Source organism: Mirounga angustirostris, unplaced genomic scaffold, assembly GCF_029215605.1.
Source record: "Mirounga angustirostris isolate CCGP_5_RB_7025 unplaced genomic scaffold, mMirAng1.0.hap1 SCAF_17, whole genome shotgun sequence".
Classification (NCBI taxonomy): domain Eukaryota; kingdom Metazoa; phylum Chordata; class Mammalia; order Carnivora; family Phocidae; genus Mirounga; species Mirounga angustirostris.
The window spans coordinates 29,482,203-29,502,645 of NW_026991725.1; the positions used below are offsets into that span (position 1 = coordinate 29,482,203).

Consider the following 20,443-nt stretch of genomic DNA (forward strand, 5'->3'; position numbering starts at 1 on the left):
TGCGGGTTTTTACACAGCAAACTGACTTGACCACACTTATGCAGGCGTCTTGGTGGGCCGCTCTGGATAAGATCATATCCCACACGTACCAAACTGAGTTCCTGAATCCTTGATCTGATGCAAATGCCCCTCTTCTGACTACCATGGTGCCCTGCGCACGTCTCGCCCGTGGGAGTGCAGACCAAGCTCCGCGGGGCTCCGTTAGCGAGCTCTGGTTAGCTTCAGCTCCGTCAGGGCTGCCCCGCTGGCTGGGCTCAAGAGAGAGAATGAGCTAAGGAGGACCATGAGAAAGCCACTGTCACCCAGGAGTGGGGTAAGAGCCTGAGACGGGGCAGCGGCCGGCAGCAGGAAGACAGAGACCGGCCAGGCACCTCAGGCCGAAGGTGGCATCACGTGGCCCTTCGAGGCCCAGGGCCAGCTGCTTGCTCCACAGCCCAGGCGGTCAGCGGTAGGGCCCCGGAGACAACCATCCCAGGCTGAATAGTCAGATGATCTGGACTCCACTTTTTTTGAAGAATGCCATCCCTGGTTACGAGTATAATATTTAGCAACACAGATGTTCAACCATTCTAAGGCAGGGTCGGCCAACTTCTTTTGTAAAAGGCCACATAGCAAAGCTCTTCGGCTTTGCAGGCCGCACACTCTCGGGTGCGACCACCTCAGTTTGCCACGGTGTGGTAACGGTGGCCCGGCTACCGGCGACCAGCCGGGCGCGTGCAGCAGCCCCCAGCCATTGCCTGAGGGCTGAGGGGCTCTTGAGGCTTGGTCTAACAAGAACCCCTACCTCACCCATCTCTGTTCTAGAACAGAGTGTCTCTGGTGCTTTCCCGTAGAGCTGGCGAGGCAGAGCCCCGTGTCCCCCACTGTGAAGCTCCTCCCCACAACAAAACCTCCCCAGCTGATCTCACTTGTGGGTGACGGCTTTCAGGAGGGGCCAGAAGACAGGCTGAGGAAGAGGCTTCTGGTGGGCGCTTTTCTTCCTTTTCCCTCCGGCCTCGGCGCGGATGTGCTTGGCGTGCAGGCCGTGGATAAAGACAGCCTCCAGGGCACTGCACATGGCGTTGGCATCTCCGTCTTCACTAGTGACCACCATGTCCGAGGACACGTACTGCTTCTGCAATGCCTTCACGGATCCCACTAGCTTCTTCTTGATGACCTAGTCAGCGCCAGACATAACACAGCCTTTAGGAGATCCTGCAACGTACCTGCTCATTGCCACGTACAGAAGCAACCACACACGTGCACCCATGTGTGTGTCTATCTAGCAAAACTCACACAAGCGAATTACAGAAAACAAAGACAAAGCCTAGAGAAGAAAAGGAAAATCACATACTTACACCACCCAGGGGTACTGATATATTTTTTTTGCCAAGACATTTTTTGATGTATTGATAACCCAAACAGGACATGTTAATGTTCTCTTAAGTCTAATTTTTTTTTTTTACAACAGCTTTAATGAGACCTAATTTACATAGCATAAAATTCACTCATTTAAAGTATACAGTCCAATGGTTTTGGGTATATTCACAGAATTGTGAAACTATAACCACTACCTCATTTCAGAACATGTTCATTGCCTCAGAAAGAAACATCGTGCCCATAAGCAGTCACTCCCTATTCGCCTCTCCCCCAATCCCTGGCAACCGCTCATCTACTTTCCGCCTTGATGGATTTACCATTTCTCGACATTGTGTAGACATGGAGGCATACAGGGTGCAGCCTTCTGTGTCTGGCTTCTTGCACTGGGCCTATTCCCAAGGTCTGTCTATGCTGTCGCCGTGTATCGGGACTTCCTTTTTACTGCCCCACAATATTCCACTGTGTGGACACCCCACATTTTATTTACCCATTCACCCATTACTAGACATTTGGGTTGTTCCCACTTTTTGGCTATAATGCTACTATGAACATTCATGCACATGTGTTTTCAGTTCTCCTGGGTATATACCTAGGGGTGGAACTGCTGGGTCATGTGTAACTCTGGGTTTAACTTTTTGAGGAACTGCCAAACTGTTTTCCACGACAGCTGCACCATTTGACATTCCCACCAGCAATGCACGAGGGTTCGAATTTCTCTACAAGGCCACCACTTACTCTGATGTCATTCTGATTCTAGCCATCCCAGAGGTGTGAAGAAGCCTCTCGTGGTTTTGAATGCATTTGCCTAATGTCTGATGATGTTAGGCATCTCTTCATGTACTTATGGGTCATATGCATGCCTTCTTTGGAGAAATCCTTGGTCCTCAGGTAGCCTATATTAAATCACCATCATTTTCTATAAATTCCCATTAATCACCGATAAGATGTTCTGGAAAGGGCAGGATCTCCTTAGAGCCTGCTCTGCTATAACTTTTTCTCAACCCGAGGCCTCACTTTCCGGACAGTCCTCGTTCATTTCAAAGCAAGAAAAATCAATGAAATGGCTGTCCTGTGCACCCTTCCCCACCCTTGAGCCTCCCTTGCTGCCTACCGGGATGGCAGCCCGGGGGTCCAGTCCATTCTCCACCACTGAGAGCATTTCCACTCACAAAGCAGCACCCTCGGAGAATCACATGACACCTGCAGAGACAGACGGTGGCCAGATGAGCAAGTTCCAGCTCAGCGCCCCCAGCCAATTCTCTCCCCCCCCCCGCCCCGCCCCGCCCCCCCCCCCCCCCCCCCGCAGGCAGCAGGTCAGCCCATCTTCCTCAAACCGCAATGGAAGGGCGTTTGAATACAAAAGTAAAAGCTAAGAGTGGATTTTAAGGAAGGAAGCGAGGAAGGAAAGCAAATCTGAGGGCTTGGATCTCAGGAGGTGAGGAGTCCTGTGCGCCATGGGTGGGTCCAGCCCAAGCAGTGCTTGGAAAGGGCTCCGGATTCCACACCCAGTGCGGGCACAAAAAGCAGGGTGCGCAAGGCTGATTTAGACATGGAGCTAAGCGTGCAAGGGGGATGCTACAGCTGAAGGTGCCAAGGGCCCATATGGACCAGGAAGCAGGGGTTCACAATTCACATTCGGGGCCTGGGCCCTGCAACTATCCCCTCTGACTCCTGTCCCAGTCTGGTGTCTGCCAGCTCAGCAGTGACAGGGATAACTGCAACAGCTTCCAAAGGGAGGGCTCTCTGGCCACACATCTGCTCCTCCTTCAGGCGCGAGGGTCTAAGCTGGAGCAGCACAGGGACACGTCTAAAGGGAAACGGGTCTGACTCTCGATTTGCCACTAACCAGCTACGCATGCTGGGGCACCTTATCATACCTCTCAGATGGAGATATGAATGTGGAAAATGCCTAGCACAGGGCCTGAAGGTCCTAAGGAGAAATGGCACCTACAACCCTAGTGTTTGTGGCCATCCAAACCTATAGGCAAAGATTGCCAGGGCATGAATGTGCACGCACAAGTAGCTGAAGTGACTCCCTCAGGGCACTGGCTTCCTCCTGGGGGGTGGCTGAGGTGGGAGGGCTTCAACCTGAGCCTGAGGAGTGGGGGGGCTGCTGGCTGGCCTGGCCCCACCCCAGCCACCTGGATGGACAGCATGGGGCAGGCACCTTCCCATCTAAACAGATTTCTAGTGACCACATAGCCTGAGCAGGAGGAGACACCAAAAAACAGGTCATTGTCCAAAGACGTTAATAAAGCCAAGGCATGCTAAATGGATTTTGTACTCTTTACATATATTGCTTCTTGCATTCCTCCTAGTCACCCTAGGAGGGCTGTTTTATTATCCTGATCTAACAGATAAGAAATAGAAGCTGACCCAGGTCAAGGACCTTCCCACGATTGCAGGGCTGATAGTGGGAGACTCCACCACCTCCCTCTAGGACGATGTCAACCCTTCTGGAAGAGGCGAATGTGAGCTAGGGCTAAGGGATGGGTAGGGAGGGAGTGGAGGGGTCTGGGAGGAGGGCTCTCCAGCTGGGGGCCCAGGTGAGGGGGTGCAAGGAACATCAAGGTCAGTCTGCTGGGAAAGATTTACAGAGAACAGCAGAGCATGGAGAACAGCAGGGTGGCCCTAAGTGATGTTAGATGCTCTGACTCAAGCCCTGGCCCCTGGAGCTGGCCAAGAATAAACAGGACCCAGAGCCAACCTTCCTAAGGAAGGGCATGCAGAGGGAGGTAGGTGTGTGTGGGGAACGGCCCCTGCAGCACCAGCTCTGGTCAGCCCATGACAGACTGGCAGGAAGAGCGCGCCGGCCCCTGGCCACAGCCCCTGTCTGTCTGACTGCGTCTCCCTCACCATGTTCCTGGCTCCTACCCGCCGGGAGTTCTCAGGACCCTCCTCTGCAGACCAGCTCCATGCTCTGGCCACCAGGATGACTGGAAAAGGCTGCAGTCAGAGTCCCTCCTAAAATTGTGCCTGATCCTGGAGGCGAGGTTCCCCTTTACAGCCCTGCAGGTCAAGTCCAGGTTCTCTGGCTCCAAGACCCTGGCATCCAATCCCTTTCAGCAATTCCAGAGGCCTGAGGCCTCCCTTCAGTCCTGTCCTTCCCAACAGAGCCTCAAGCTCCAAAACTGCCCTTCCCTCAGGCAGCCTTATAACTTGGACCTCAACAATTTGAATAGTAGGTCCATTAAGGCCTCATTAATTAATTAACCAAAAATAATAGAGTATTTACGGAGGGAGGGAGGGAGGCTTATCAGTGAGTGGGTGCTCTGGCCAAGTCAGGGTCTGCTAAAAAAACAAAGTCAACGGACACTGAGAGATCAGAGCAGGGGCAGATAGGAGACAACTGTGGTCTAAAACAAAGTGAAGAGTCAGAAAAGCCACAAAATGACAACAGCGCAGGCAAATCCAGAAGAGCCACTTGACGATTCACAAAATAGGATGAGACTCTGGGATCAGGCCAAAGTTAAGGGCACATCTTTCTTTGCAAGAAGCCAGAGCACCCTACCGAGGCTTGTCTGTTCCCTAACACGTCAGGGAGGCAAGAAACCAGCTCAGAGGCAGGAACGTGACAGTCTATGAGATCTCTGGGGTCTGGGTCTCCTGACTGCTAGGTCAGCAGGGCTCCTGGGGGGCCCAGACCCCCAATCTACCGTCCTATGGGACTGGCTTCACTTCCTATCCTCAGAACAGTCTTCACTGACACCAAGAACCAAACCAAAGACGGGTGTCTCTTCGGGACACCCAGGCTGACGAGAGCAAATAGAGAGTTTCAAACATCACAAGTGCAGTTGAGCAGAAAAGGTGAGTGGCGTCTGCCTTTAGGAAACTCCAACCCATCCTAAGTCTACTTCTGTCCCTCAGTATTGATTCACCCTGGCACAGGATCTCATTCTCTAATCTCATTTAATTCTTAAAACAATCCTGTGAAAGGAGGATGATTATCTCCCATTTCATAGAGGAGAAAACTGAGGCTCAGTCGAAACAGGTCTCAGGTAAAGGACAGAATTCTTTGGTTTCCTCATTCCAAGTCCTGTGCCTTTCACCAGATCAAACTGTCTCAGCTCCTTGGTTCAAAGAGCTGCAGGCAAACTTATTACTCAGAGACCGTTTAGGGGCACTCCGAAGCTCCATTTTATTAAAGAAGGCCTAAAACCAACAAGAAACAATCTTGCCCATCAGATCTGTAGCATAACAAAGGGGCAGGCCCACACACTCAGGTGCCCCATCTCCAACAGCTGGTTTTATAAATGGAAACAGGCACTGGGACCCCGATCTTCCCAGAAAGGCCAGTGGAGCCCCTGGCCCAGATCAGTGGAGCTTGCTTCCAAGAACTGTCCTGTTCCCAGGCCAGCCCTGTAGATACTCCCAAAGTACCCCCGGAGCACAGATTCTTTCCTATCCTTTCTTAAATGTTCCTACACACAGGAAGGAAACATTCTGGTTGATTTTCTTTATTATATGCCCTTCTATATACTTCCAATTTCACTTCCTCCAGAGACTAAGGAAGAATGAAAAGAGGAGAAAGGCCCAGATGAGACTTACATTAAAAGAACGGATGACCTGGCTTCACCGCTTTCGAAACACTCCATTCATCAGTCAACAGCAACCTCCTCTTCTTGGAGACTTCCCCGCCATCCCTGACAGCCTCAGTCTCCACAGCCTGAATCCGATCCTGCACCTGGCTATGCAGAACAACAGGCCGGTGTTTAAGCCCTCCAGCTGCTGTACCAGGTGATGAGTCAGGGTTTTCAGTTGGAAACAAATGACAAAGTTATCTTCTGATTCAGAAAGGCAGCTGATCCTTCAGACATGTGAGTGCTGAGTGAGTAAACAGCACCTCCTTCCACCTGAAGAAAGTTGGAGTTCTGGACAAGGGTCCCGTGAGGGGTGGGATGGGTGTGTGTGTGTGTATGGGGGTGAAAGCAACTAGGCCTTTGAAGCAACTGAATCCCAGCTGGAGGGCAAGAAACTTCTAGCTTGTGATTCTCAGTCTAAAGGCTAGTGGGTGAGGCCAGAAATGTGAAGTCTATGAACATTGGGTATCCCTCCCTCCTCCTACCCAACAACACCCATCTCCCCCACATTCTTTTTTTTTTTTTTTTTTAAGATTTATTTATTTTTGAGAGAGAGAGAACGCACATGAGTGGGAGGAGGGGCAGGGGGAGAGAGAGAGAATCTTAAGCAGGCTCCATGGCCAGCATGGAGCCCAATGTGGGGCTCGATCTCACAATCCATGAGATCATGTCCTGAGCTGAAACCAAGAGTCAGACACTCAACTGACTGAGCTACCCAGGCGCCCTGCATATCCCCCATATTCTTTTTTTTTTTTTTTTAAATATTTTTATTTATTTATTTGACAGAGAGAAAGACAGGGAGAGAGGGAGCACAAGCAGGGGGAGCGGGAGAGGGAGAAGCAAGCTTCCCATTGAGCAGGGAGCCTGATGTGGGGCTCGAACCCAGGACCCTGGGATCATGACCTGAGCTGAAGGCAGACGCTTAAGGACTGAGCCACCCAGGCACCCTCTCCCCCATATTCTTGTCCCACATCCCTTAGGATTCCAGCAAGGACCAAACTCTGAAGGAATGAAAGCAGAAACTTTGCCCAACTCATTCACCATTGCATTTCTAGTGCCTAGAACACTGCATGGCACACAGTAGTGCTCAAAATATACTTGCTGAATGAACAGGTGAGTAAAATAAAAAGGCTCAGGGAGAAGTTGAGGTTTACAACTTTTCAGTGGTAGGGCCACTGTGGAATTCCTTCCATTACACCAAGCTGCCAACTGGCTGAAAACCCTTTAGATAGATCACACCTTAGTTGGGGGGGTGGGTAGGGGGATATTGAAGGTAGAAGAGCATTCAATTTTCAAAGAAGTGAGACTATAAATGGCAAGCAAAGACAAGGGGTCCTCTTTGGGGCCCTTTACAATTGCTGTGAAATGGCCAATCCTTTGGAGCCTGGTCACCAAAGAGGTCACCCACTAAGAGGGGATGTGCACCCAAAAAGCCCAGGAGATTATAAATATTAACAATGGGGCCTGGATGCCTCAAGAAGGTCTAGCTACTCTGAGGTAACTTGGCTCTCTGAGTTCATGGGTCATCAAAATGGTCAAAACTCAATGATCCAGTACCTGCAAAAAGAGGAAGCAATTCAACAGCCTCTGAATCCACCTAGGCCTCAGCCTCCCCAGGACCACTCACCTATACTCTTCACAACATGTAACATCACCTCTGGTACTGTGTTTCCCTGTGTTCGGTATTGGGACTAATCTGCAATCAGCTCTGGCTGGGGGAAGCACTGGGTGAGGGTCCTTTCTAAGTGCCAGGACAACACTTTTGGACATGGCTCTGTGACCACAGCCAACCCCACAGGGTAGGACCCTCTGAGTTTCTACAGATTACCATCCAAAAGGAAGTGATAAGTTTCCACTGTCCCAGGCTCAATGAGTAGCCATCCCTCACCTTCCAGGTATTTATTTGGATGATACCTACCATTCCAGCAGACAGCACAAGTAATGTAATATGAATGCTAGAAACGGGGGACAACAGGTACAGGGGGACCAGACATCCAGGAAAAACCCTTGAACCACAGGAGGTGGAGCTCTACTCCTCCACACCTATTTACCATCTGAGGCCCTGTACCCATCGAGCTGCTCAGCAAGTGCCTGGCTCTGAGGAAGCACCTTGACTTGGCTGTTGAGGGGAAGCAGGTGGGGTTGGCAGGGGGCTGCACTAAGTTCTCAGATCAAATGGGGACCACTTCAAGGGAAGAATGGGTGCAGAGTTGGGGTGAAGAAATGGGGACATGGAGACCTCATTTTAATAAGACTGGGGAGGGGTGGTAGGAAGTGGGGCAGCAAGAGTTGGGGGCAGTTTCGCAAAGACTTAGGGATGAAGTGTCCTCGGGACGGCTGGAGGTGATAAGAAATTATGTGGTGGGCTCGGAAGTTAGGGGTTGAGTCTGTGAGGACAAGAAGATACATGTAATAAGACTTAGGATAGGGCTGAGATCAGAGTTAGTAAGAAGAGGGCGTGAGCTCAACAGAGCGTCTGCTTTGGTGGTAGGTATTAAATGAGGCTGGGTGGAGGTGGGGTGTTACGGCTGAGCAGACCTTGGGGGCTGGGGGGCTGGGATAAGAAAGGTGAGCCAGAATAGGGGAAAGCCAGAATGGTGGGGATCAGAGGAGGCTGGCGTGGGACACTGGAGTTGCCAAAGGGGTTGAGGGGTGAGGAGGAGATGCGTTAGAGGGACGCCGCGGGATGTGGCTGCGCTGGGGGATGGAACTGGGCTACCGTGGGGTCGAAAGTGTGGCTGCATTTACGCAGCACCAGTGGTGAGGGGGTGGGGGGTAGGGGCTTGGCTCGGGTCCCGGGCGGGAGAAGATGGAGGGGACGGGTCAGCAGTGGCTGCGCGGGCTGAAGGCTCGGGTCCGAGTGGGGTGGGGTGCGGGGCTTAGGCGGGGAAGGGAAAGGGCTCTAAAGCAGGACAGTGTCAAGGCAACCAGGGGTTTGGGAGCATGGACAGGGCTGGTGGCCCAGCGCCCGTTCGCGTCTCGGCCCCGCCGCCCCTTCTCGCCCTCCTCGCCCCCGACCCCTAACTCACCAGAGGGAGCGGGGACGGGGTGAGGGGCGCTCGTGGCCGCTGCAGCCTCTCAACCTCCGACCCGAAGCGGCGGCCTCTCCCCCACTGACAACAGGAAACGGCGCTCGCGGCGCCTGACGCCATCACGTCGTTCAGCGGCCGGCCCCGCCCCCGGCCCCCGAAGCCAATCGCAGGGCTGGAGGAGCCGTGGGGCGGGGCCAGCGCTTCCGCACGCCCAAATTGCCAAACCCCGAGCAGGTGAGTGATCTGGGAGGCTCCCGACTCCACCCCCCCCCACCCCCCCAGGGGCGCGCGAACAGGTGAGGTCACTAGGCGAGGCCACCAGCGTCGCGCGGAACGTGTCCTCCTGTCCGCCTCTAGCAGTGTCTGTGTCAGACTAGATGCTGGCTTTTGGGTTCATGACCTCGCCGGGCCACAGCACCGCCTGTGTAACATTGGGACTGTCTCTTGGCCTCCTGCGGGGAAGGCTCCCACTTGTAAAATCGGACCAATAGCCTACCCTGTTTTTGCCTCCCTGAGGGCATCAGCGCAGGTGGTGCTTCCCGCCTTGCGGCTCTGGGGAAGAAGCATACGTGTTTTGACCACACCTTATACCAGGGGAGCGCCTTTAGGTCCCTTGGGCTTTCTCGCGTAACCTGCCCATCAGCCCGGAGGCGCGAAAATCAAGGGCCCGGTTATTCTCATCCAGCCAGGTAGTTGTTTGTTTGCTTTCCTTGGTAGAGTTGCTATTTCTCTTTCAGATGAACTCAGAACAAAAGGTCAAAAGTGTGTGTTTTTGGGGGGGATGTCTTTGCTTCCGATACTTCACACCTGAAGGCTTTGGTCAAATGGGAGCTTAGGGCCTGAGTGTGGGGTGAGTGCTGGGGTGGAGAGGTATTGCTACCTGCAGGTCCAGGGGAACTTAGGGAGTATCTACAGGGCTGGCCTAGAAACAGGACAGTTCTTGGAAGCAAGCTCCACTGATCTGGGTCAGGGGCTTCACTGGCCTTTCTGGGAAGGTCCAGGTCCCAGTGCCTGTTTCCATTTATAAAACCAGCTGTTGGAGATGTGGCACTTGAGCGCATGGGGGCTGCCCCTTCAGTAATTCTCTCTCCAGGAGAGAGAACCACCTCTTCCTGGTTTTAGACTAGATGAGCCTGAATGCATTCAGTATCGTTAATCATTGAGGAGGAAGTTAGAAATAAAGACATAGAGGCAAAGTATTCTCTTGGTGTTAAACAAGGTGGAAAGTAAGGGATTTACTAGGGAAATCCCGTTTCCTAGGCAAAAGGATAGTGTTTCTCGTTATCGTTAGCACAGCAAGAGCATCAGTGTCTTGATACAAGCATGCCCTCCCCTAAATGGAGCAAGCAACAGTCCTGTTCTTCCAATGAATTTTTGCACAGCCGCTGTCTGCAAAAACCGTGGGAACCCCCACATAGTAATCTCTTGTCTGCCTTTTCAGGAGCCCCCATCTCATGATCTTCTCTTACTTCCCATGCCTCTTGGCCCCTCTGCAAAGTCTATGGGCTTGTCTTCCTCTCTTCATCTTGCTCTGGTGTACACTTCCACCATTCATGGGCCGTGAGTCCACCAGGTAGTCTCCAGGCAGAAAAAAATCGCACACTACCATGTCATTTGAACAGTAATAAAGGCACATGCAAAGTGCCATGGTGCCAGAGAAGAGGGCTTGAAGGTTATCCTGGAGGAGGCAACTTGTATCTGAGCCTTCCAGGTGGATAGAGGAAAGAACATTGCAGGTGAAGAGACTGAAGAGAAATGGCTGGTGAGTAGGAATGCAGGCTGAGCTCAGGGGAGGGTGCAGCGAGAGGTGGAGAGGAAGCTAGGAGGTAAGAACAGAGGAAGGGGAGGGGGTTCGGATAGGAGGGGTGATAAAGACAGATTGGGTGAGGGGGAAAGGGAGGATGCATGGACACAGTTAGAGGCCAGTGCAGGAAGGGGTGAAACATTCCCAAAGGCCCCTTACAGGCCACTGGTCTGTCAGCTTAGATTTCAAGCACTATGCAGAGTTATGCAAAAAGTCAGGTAGGAGAACTGAGGGTGTCTGAATTCCCTGGGGACAGGTCCAACGTGTAGATTCCTGAACCCTACCCTGGAGAGTCACTCTGGGATGGGGTCCAAGAATTTCGGCTTGACCACCTCTCCTGTGCCCAGCCCTCACCGCCAATGGATTGTGATTTGTCCTTATCAACCACTGGGAAGGTAGGTTGCCATTGTTATCTCCAAAGCACAAATAAGAAAGGAGGCTTAAAAGAGAAGTTGAGTAACTTGGCCACACAACTAAGAAATGGTAGAGGGAGGACTCTCACCCAGCTCTAATTCTAGTTGGAGGGCTGGCATAGTTCGGTGGTGGAGCAAGTGGGGTTTGGAGCCAGGAATCCTTAGGCGCCCCTGGATGAATACAATCTTAAAAAGAAAAGATGACTGGCTATATTATTATAGTATATAATATAGAGAATAATATAATATAGAGAATATAATATAGAGAATAATAATATAGAGAATTATTATATAATTCTCCCTTCCCAATCCAGTCAGATCTCTGTTTTTAACTTCTCTCTGAGCACTGGAGTGAGGGCCTTTCTTTTTTCTTTTCTTTTCTTTTTTTGAGAGCCTTTCTTGTTTCAACCCCAGATGTATCCCTACTTGGCAGCTGACTAAAATCATCAAACTAGTACTAATGCAGCCCTTTCTCTCAAAACTGGAATAGCTAATATTCTCCTGGGTTCTGTTATAGGAACGCTGCTTCTCCCCACTCCTTTTTTACTTTTTTATTATTTATTTATTTATTTATTTATTTGAGACAGAGAGAGAGACAGAGAGCATGAGAGGGAGGAGGGTCAGAGGGAGAAGCAGACTCCCTACCGAGCAGGGAGCCCGATGCGGGACTCGATCCAGGGACTCCAGGATCATGACCTGAGCCCAAGACAGTCGCTTAACCAACTGAGCCACCCAGGCGCCCTCCCCACTCTCTTTTTAAAAATGGATTTAAAGGGTTTTTAATTATTGATTTCTCAATTATACCTCAATAAAGCTGGACAAAAAGAAAGATTTGACAAAATAATGCATTTTTAAAAACCCCCAAATGTTGTTATACACATAGTTTACAGTTTAAATAGTATGAAATGAAATGGTGAGGAAACCTAATGACCCACAGCATTTTCTTGCTGCCCCCCCACCCCCATCCCCACCCTCCTGAGCCAGCTCACCGGGGCTGGTTACTTCTAGCTGAATCTTCTGGTGCTTATCTGCACCTATCTTGCGCTTCTAGCTCTTGATTTATCCATTTTAGACACTGTCTACCGACTTCCTAATACCACAGACAAGGAGTTAGTTCTTTAACAACCCAGTCCATTCTTGGGTTTAGTTATGTCACTCTTTCAAGATAACTGATAGTGTTTACAGAATTGTGACTGTGTAAATATTGTTCACTGCCGAGCTTCCTCATGTACTCTGATTATGATCGTTTCCATCCCTGACCCCCAGAACGTTTCCGTTCTTCTCCTCCTTCTGTGCTACTTGCCATTAGCACTCCTCTGGTCCCCTCCAGTGCTCTGGCTGGTACTTAGCCTTCCCGTGCCCTCCAGCTACCTCCTCCACCTGTCCCACAGCTGCCACCCTGGAACCTTCCCTCACTGCTTCCTGGGTTGGCCTTTTCCTGGCTCCCTTCTCTTCCTGCTTTCTTGACTCTCTCTCTCTGCTGGAGCTCATCGCAGTTAAGAATCCCTATCGAATATTAAAGAACAGAATGGTCTGGGGACCTGCTCATGATAGTAATTATACGTTTAGTAGCTACGAATTGGGAAAAAAAATACACAAGGCCCCCAAATTATCATGAAGGCACTCCTGCTCCTAAGTGAGTTTGTGTTTTACTTAACCACAACAGCATCTATGAATGTGTGAAAGCCTGTTCCAAGTTTAGGCTTAAGGGTTTGTTCAATCTAGCTTCAGTCTCTCATCCTCCATTTGCTACCTCGCCTCCTTATTTTGCGGTAAGACAACCTCCCTCTTAACTTTCAACCCAGTCCCTGTGCTTTAACCGAACTTAAGTACTGGTTTAAGGCCTGACCTCGCGTGTGCACGTGACCACGGCTGGCCAATCAGAAATCTCCTATTCCCAGAGGTAGCATGCAAGCAGACCAACCAGAGGCATTTTGAGGATGGGTTTTCCTCTACATCGGTGTAGAGCTGGAATTACTAATGACCATCTTTGCAGCCTTGGGGCTTGCATCCTTCAGAGCCTGAAGCCAGAGGAAAGCGCAGTTGAGGAACAGATGGGGAAAGGATGACGCTGTTTGAGCCCTAGATGCAGCCAGCTTTAAGCACTTAGGCTTCCCGGGTATATGAGCTGCTCCACTGTATGCCATTTTTGGTTCAAGCATACTTTAGTTGGATTTCTTTCACTTGGAGCATAAAGAACAGAGACTGATATATTTGTCTTTGTGAACTTGGTCAAGTTATACAAGCAGCGTATATATTCATGTATCCTGACCTACAGCTTACAGCGACACTAGGTTCCCTATCCCTCTGCTTTTGTCAGCCTGAGCCTGAGATAGCTTGACATTGAATAGTCCCATTTAGGGACTGGAGGAAGCAACTTAGCATGAGTCACTGGCCTAAAATATACTTTCCACCCACATGCCCGGTGCCTGGAATTCAGTGGTGATGGTGGCATTCTCTAGGGTTAATCCTGGCCCTCTTCAAGTGGTACTCCTTTGGAGTGCAAAGTATGTGGGGAAAGGCAGCAATTAAGGTAGAACATCTGGGGCCGGTTCTGCTTTTGCCCTGAAAGCTGGCAAAAGAGACGATGACAGGGGCCGGAGGCCTTATGGAGCCTTGGGGGCTCTGATGGTGAATCTCACTGTTCTTCAAATTGTCCGAAGTCCATGCAGATCCCTGACTAGGGCTGTGCCTTTAGACAGCCTTGCTCTTAGGACATTTCAGGCAATGAGAATCTTTCTAGTTTCAAAAGGCCTCAAGAGAAAGAAATTTCACTACCTTTTTTTTTTTTAAGATTTATTTATTTGGGCAGGGGAGGGGCAGAGGGAGTGAGAGAATCCTCAAGCAGACTCTCCGCTGAGTGTGGAGCCCCACACAGGCTGATCCCAGGACCTTGAGATCATGACCTCAGCCAAAACCAAGAGTGGGTCGCGGAACCAGCTGAGCCACCCAGGTGCCCCTCACTACCCTGGTTTGATGTTTAACTTGTAGAAGCCCTTTCTTGTGGAGGTTCCTATGGGAAGCAGTGGATACAGGATTCAGTGTAGACAGATCTAGGTACAAATCCCAGCTCCTAATGGCATAGTCCCTTTGCAGCTTCTGGGGCAAACTCAGCACTATGTGCTGACCTTTAGGAGGTCAGTCTGTATTTCAAAAGGAAATCATATGTGGAGAATGAAGAAATGGTTTAAAATCCACCCAGTAAGATTCCTGAGTCATCGCTGCGGGCAGGGCCTGGTACTAGGTATTGGGGAGAGGAAGGAGATGTGATTCTTGCCTTGTCAGGGTTCCTGCTCTAACAGAGAACTGCGGTGGGGCTTTCACATTGATGGACTATCTTTCCCTCTGCTCCATTTACAGGGGACACCTAAAAGAGAGGGGCCTTGTACATAACCTCTAAACCAGGGCTCGGTCCCATCCCAGGATAGAGAGGATTATTGGCTCTCCCTACAGCCACACTCTTGCTTTGTCTCCCTGTGGGCAGAGTGTACTTCCTGTCCCCTGGCCCGGGGCTTGACCATGTGACTTGCTTTGGCCCATGGAATGGGCAGAAATGAAAGTGTGATCGTTCTGTGTCTGGGCTTGAAGAGGTCCAATGAAGTTTCTGCTTCGCCTCTTATTATGCTTCCTTCCGGTAGCCTCTTCAGCTGGGGCCCCAGAACCAACACAGGTGGAAAAGAGCTAGCCCCGCCGATCTGCAGACCAGCAGTGAGAAGCAGCACTGACCCAGCCGGCAGAGCATTCGAGTACAGCTGTACCGGCCATCCTGCGAGAATCGGTGTTCCAGTCCGCTGAGTTTGGGGATGGTTTATCAGTTAGCATTGTTGTAGCGAAGGATAACCAGTGCTCACTCCTTCATTAGGCTATAGGTTCAGTCGCAGTAGAGACCCAACACAACAGTGTGGTAGATAAATAAGCAGCTCCTTGATCTCTGATATAATCATCTGGTTAAGGACTGTAGTCCAGGGCTGGTTTGGTGGTTCGCATGTCAGGGAGCCAGGCGCCTTCTATTTGACGGCTCCACCATTCTGGGGTGTCGCCCTCATCCACGTGAGGTCTTTGTGCTGTTCACAGGTTGAGGTCTTCATTTCCCTTGGCCCTGCAAGCTGGAACCCTACACAGCGGGCGCCAAACCTTCTCCAACACTAGCCTTGAACACACAAAGCTCCGCCTTGAAGCCCCATTCCCACTTCGGCTTCAGGCCTCCAGGACTTTAACTCTTGAAGGAGTGTGCTCCCCTCCCCATCCCCCAGGTCTCAACAACATCTCCTCCCCACTAGGACCTCAGGAGCCAGAGCTGGTCGTGCCTGGCGCTCCCCAGGACTGAGAGGCCCTGACTTCCATGGGGGCGGCTGGCTGCCAGCCGGCGTGAGCCTTCGGGACTCCAAGGGTAAGAATCCAGTGGTGCCTTCTGGTCCTCTTCAGTCGGCTCTGCCCTGCCTCTCCCACCCTCCAATCCCTGTTGACCTCCAGTCCTGAAGAAGCCAGAGAACCTCTGCTCCACCGCCTCCCGGTTCTCTTTGCCCTACTTCAGTAGTTTGGTGAGCATCAGAAGGCTTGTTAGAGGGGCGCCTGGGTGGCTCAGTTGGTTAAGCGACTGCCTTCGGCTCAGGTCATGATCCTGGAGTCCCAGGATGGAGTCCTGCATCGGGCTCCCTGCTTGGCAGGGAGTCTGCTTCTCCCTCTGACCCTCTCCCCTCTCATGCTTTCTCTCATTGTCTCTCTCAAATCAATCAATCAATCAATCAATCAATCTTAAAAAATAGCCTTGTTAGAATGGTCCCTCTGTTTTGGAGACCAGCTCAGGAGGGGTGGGCATGTCGGTTTCGAGGGCGACAGATTCTTTCTCTAAATGCTAGCCAGGCTCCTCTGAGCCCTCTTCTTCATTCAACCTTGCTTGGCCCTTGAAGACTTGAACAAACACTAACATAGTTTCAAGCAGCTCATGGCCGCCTCCCAAGTAGAACCCAAGCCTCCATTCAAGTGCCTGCCTCAAAAGCTCAAGGCTGTCTAAAGAATTTGCTGCTTATTCCAGCCGACACCTGAGGATAGGGCCCTTGTATCCCAGCTTCCGGGAGAGGGTAAGAGCCTAACTTTGATAAGTGCCAGTTAGCAAGCCCAGGTGGTTTCATACGGGCCAACCCACCGTCCTGCTTTTTGTAGTTTTTCACTTCTGATTATAGAGTCCCCAGTCATTCCCTTCCCTATTCCCTCAGTCTCCCTGTGAAATACCCAGTCACCTCTGTACTGGCCCCAGTTAAGTTCCGGTCACGTTGAGCCCTTTTCCCTGTACTACAGCAGTCCCATATTCCCTGTAGTACTGCAGTCCCGTATTCCCTGTACTACAGCAGTTCCGTATTCCCCGTACTACAGCAGTCCCGTATTCCCCGTACTACTGCAGTCCCGTATTCCCTGTACTACAGCAGTCCCATATTCCCAGTACTACTGCAGTCCCGTATTCCCTGTACTACAGCAGTCCCGTATTCCATGTACTACAGCAGTCCTTTATTACTGACTGAGATCTGTCTGGACCACTTTCAGTGGTGTCTGGTTTGGTTTATTTTCAACAGGGGAGATGCACAGGATCAGCCTTTTAAATTTATTAATCTGTTTATTTTTCAGGATCAGTCTTTTAAATAAGCATCTCAGGGATGTTTGAGCTTCGAGGTTCAAAGACCATATTTTGAGAAATTGCGTTTCCCTATGGATACCTTTTCTCTGGCAGCCCTTTTGAAAGAGGGCTGTGTTTCCTCAGATACCTCATTGCCCGTAGTCCATCCAGCTCTCATTCCAGTGAGAACACTCCAGAGACCAAACTAAGAATCAACTCCAGGTGCTTCTCCAGAAACAGAATTGCTGAGCCAAAGGATCCATTAATGCGTGTTTGTCACAGATACTGCCTGGTTACCCTCTGTCAGGGATGGGCCTTTGTCCTCTCAGCCTTGTCAGCAGAATGTATTATCAAACTTTTGGATATTTGCTCCTCTAATAGGTAGAAAATGGTAAATTTCATTAAGTACTTCCTTCAGCCGTGTTCCCGCAGCCTGTGTTTAGGACCTTCTTATCTACTCCTGGGTGCTCCCCACCCTCTTGGTTCAGGCCTTTACCAGCTGGGTTCCCAGCTGGTGTAGGAATAACACCAGAATGGGTGCTGGTGTGGACTGGCTTGCAGTGGATCTAGTTTCAAGTCCTGTTCTACCACTTACAAGTTCAGTAACGGCTGCCAAACTGCTGACTCTTTGAAGTTGTTTCTTCATCTTTAAAATGGGGACTCCCGCGGGACGCCTGGGTGGCTCAGTCGTTAAGCTTCTGCCTTCGGCTCAGGTCATGATCCCAGGGTCCTGGGTTCGAGCCCCTCATCAGGCTCCCTACTCAGCAGGTTGCTTGCTTCTCCCTCACCCTCTTCTGTTCCCCCTGCTTGTGCACTCTCTCTCTCAGATAAATATTTTTTAAAAATCAAAAGAATGTCTAATTACTAGGTGCTATCCCAGTTATATACAGCAAGTTTTAGAACAAGAAAAATTTTGATATGCTACTTGTTAACTTCATTTCAGAAAGTGGTAAAATAGCTGTGGAATATAGACCCTGTGAAGAGATTACAGATGCCAGAACCGAAGAGGAGCTACAGGATTTAATTCAAGTATGTGGAGATTAGAGCTCGAGGATTCCACAGCCAGTGTAGCCATAATTTAAAGCAGCCGGCAGGATTTGTAAGACTTGGGCACGTACAGTTAGCTCTATCATCCTTTGGGAAATGTACAACTCTGAAACTGCTTTTGAGTGCAGAGAATCTCTGGGGCTTTTCCTGAAGTCCTGGCCCTTGGCTCTGACCCCTGATTTCAAATTTGGAGAGCAAATTGCATCAGAATACTCCTACTGTTGTGGACATAGGAGAGGACACAGCCTTTTAGAGCTCCCCTCCAACAGAATCTCAAGGATTTGGGAACAGAGTAACTCTGGCCTTAAGTGAGATTATGCTACAGTGTTTGAAAACCATTATGCCTTTCAAATAAGGTGTATTACCCAGATGTCAGCATCTCATACATACCTTGTATGAAATATTTTGCTGAAGAACTTTTCTGTAAATCACTTATATCAATGCCCTGAATTAGGGATTAAGTTGCCAAAGTAATTTCTAAAAGAAGATATTAATATACTGCATATAGAATGTTTTAAAAAAAAGGAGAAAAGGATGTGTTTCATGTCATTGAAAACTTAATTTGGGGCTAGATTTCTGATTATTTAACTCACTCCAAAGCTGCAAAGTTTGTTTGTTTTGAAGGGAAGAGTGGAGAAAGGAAAGATGGTTACTTTCTGAAAAAGTATTTGAAGTTTTTTTTGTGTGCAAAAGAATTATTTTAATTCAATTTAAATCAAGCCAGTCAAGGAAACTTCAGACTTATCCAAGTTTACACTTTAAGAAGTCTAGCTTCCTGTGAAACGTGAAAGAGATTCCGTATTGATGCTAAAGGTTTCAGAAACCTGATTGGAACAACAGATCCATTCCTAAATAAGGCCAGTCTTGGAATCCGTTCCATTTAAAAACCATTACTATGTGCTAGACGCTGGGAATAAGATAAAACCCTTCTCTCTTAGGGTTTGCGTGTTAGAGCTTGTGCCAGACCATAAACAAGGACTCAAATAAAAGATTGTAAAAAGGGCTGTGAAGGATGTAAACTGTTGCAAACCACGTGGCTAGTTACAGTATTTCAAGAAAATTGTTTAACATGCTAACTTGAACATCCTAAGTGCCTCCTCCATGTGCACACACAGGGTCAGACCTCTAAAAAGTGGTGGTGTTACTTTTTCTAGACTGATGGCTGTGTTGAATCAAGGTGGGAGGGGGAGGTTTTCCCATGCCAGCGTAAATAGAGGGCTATTCTCTTGGTTTCAGACCCTCATTCCCAGAATGAAATGCTCACCTGCCCCCTCAACCTCCACCCGAAACCCCTCCTACAGAAATCTTGGAGACATCACTGAGTCAGTGGTAGGAAGCCTCCTAACAGAGTGGCGACTCAATGCTCAGACATGCGTATTGAGAATGTAGAGGAAATGGCAACATTTTAGAATAAGTCACTGTAAAATGTGTTCCCTTCCCCACTGCCCTGCCTGGTGCTTATTCTGCAGGTCAGCTACTTTTCTTGGAAGCAGGATGGCCCAGGGGAGGAAGAATGTCTCTCGGATTTAAGCTTTGAAGAGGCCGAGTTCAAACCGCCAGAATTGGACTAGCGTTTTTTAATTTCCCGGGATGCCGGGTCCTGTGGCGTCCTTGGGAAACTGCCCCCTGCCCCCTTCCACCCCAGAGCTGCTGGAGTCCGGGGCCATCCTGCCTCGCTGTGAGCCCCAGGAGGTGGTTGTGCCCTTCGTAGGGGGAAGGGAGGCTTGGGCCCTGGTGATTCTGGAAAAGGGGTGGGCTCAGCCTCCTCGGGGAGCTCTACAGGCTGAGCTGGGGCCTCCTGCTAGATTGGAGAAGCCTGAGCCTCCTCGGTGCGCTCTGGAGGCTGAGTTAGAGTTACAGTAAGTACCAGATCCACAGGTTTAACAGTGACGTTGGAGAAGTTTGGCCACTGAGCTTCATTCTTACTTAGAGATGTCATGTGCTATTGGTTGAGGTACCATCTCCTTAGATGGCTCTGGAGGTTGAGCTGGGGCCTCCTGAGGGGTCGAAGTTTCTACCTCCTCAGAGGCCTCTGTCGGTTGAGCTGAGGCTTTCTGTTGGACTGGAGAAAGTTTGACCCAGGGTCAAACTCCTGGAGCCCTCTGCTGAACTGGAGATGTTTCTACCTCCTCAAGGGCCTCTGTCGGTTGAGCTGAGACTTTCTGTTGGAGTAAAGAAAGTTTCTTCAGAGGTACTTGAAGGCTCAGCCAGGGCCTCCTGTGGGTTTACACCTTCCTTAAGTATTTCAGTAGGTGGAGATGGAGCCCCCTGCTGAACTGGAGATGTTTCTATCTCCTCAGGGGGCTCTGAATGTTAGGCCTGGGCCTCCACCTGAGGCAAAAAGATTCAGCTTCCTCAGGCAACTCTAAATGATTTGGGGTCTCCTGTAGGAGTGGAGGAATTTCAACCTCCTCAGGGAGCTTTGGAGGTTGATCTGATCCCCCTGGGAAATCTAGTGGTAAATTCACCTCAGGATATAGGATATCCATACTGGAATCTGAATAACCATCCTGCAACTGTTGTTTTAGGTGGTCTTTATTTGCAAATTGGTTTGGAGTTCCAACAACTTTGGCAAGCCTTTGATGCTGAGCTAGATC

General features: G+C 50.1%; 1 protein-coding gene and 1 long non-coding RNA gene across 9 annotated transcripts in view; one reads left to right on the top strand and one right to left on the bottom strand.

Moving 5' to 3' along the window:
- The window catches only part of PLEKHM1 (pleckstrin homology and RUN domain containing M1), a 48,522-nt gene extending 37,134 nt beyond the window's left edge, over window positions 1-11,388 (bottom strand). For 2 of the 8 annotated variants that reach the window (XM_064583036.1, XM_064583035.1), the window contains exons 1-4: window positions 8,969-9,097; window positions 5,908-6,047; window positions 2,471-2,559; window positions 909-1,156 (exon numbers count right to left, since the gene is read on the bottom strand). In XM_064583036.1, coding sequence (XP_064439106.1) covers window positions 909-1,156; window positions 2,471-2,518 — 296 coding nt within the window. In that variant the 5' untranslated portion in view covers window positions 2,519-2,559; window positions 5,908-6,047; window positions 8,969-9,097. Of the gene's footprint in view, window positions 1-89; window positions 249-908; window positions 1,157-2,470; window positions 2,560-5,907; window positions 6,088-8,968; window positions 9,102-11,277 lie in introns of those variants that run through there. The other 6 variants (XM_064583032.1, XM_064583031.1, XM_064583030.1 and 3 more) reach the window with 6 other exon arrangements.
- A 3,327-nt stretch (window positions 11,389-14,715) lies between these two features.
- On the top strand, window positions 14,716-19,458 carry LOC135362997 (uncharacterized). Its single transcript, XR_010408633.1, has 2 exons — window positions 14,716-15,578; window positions 17,743-19,458. It is a non-coding gene; the product is annotated as an uncharacterized LOC135362997 (long non-coding RNA).
- The last annotated feature ends 985 nt before the right edge of the window (window positions 19,459-20,443 follow it).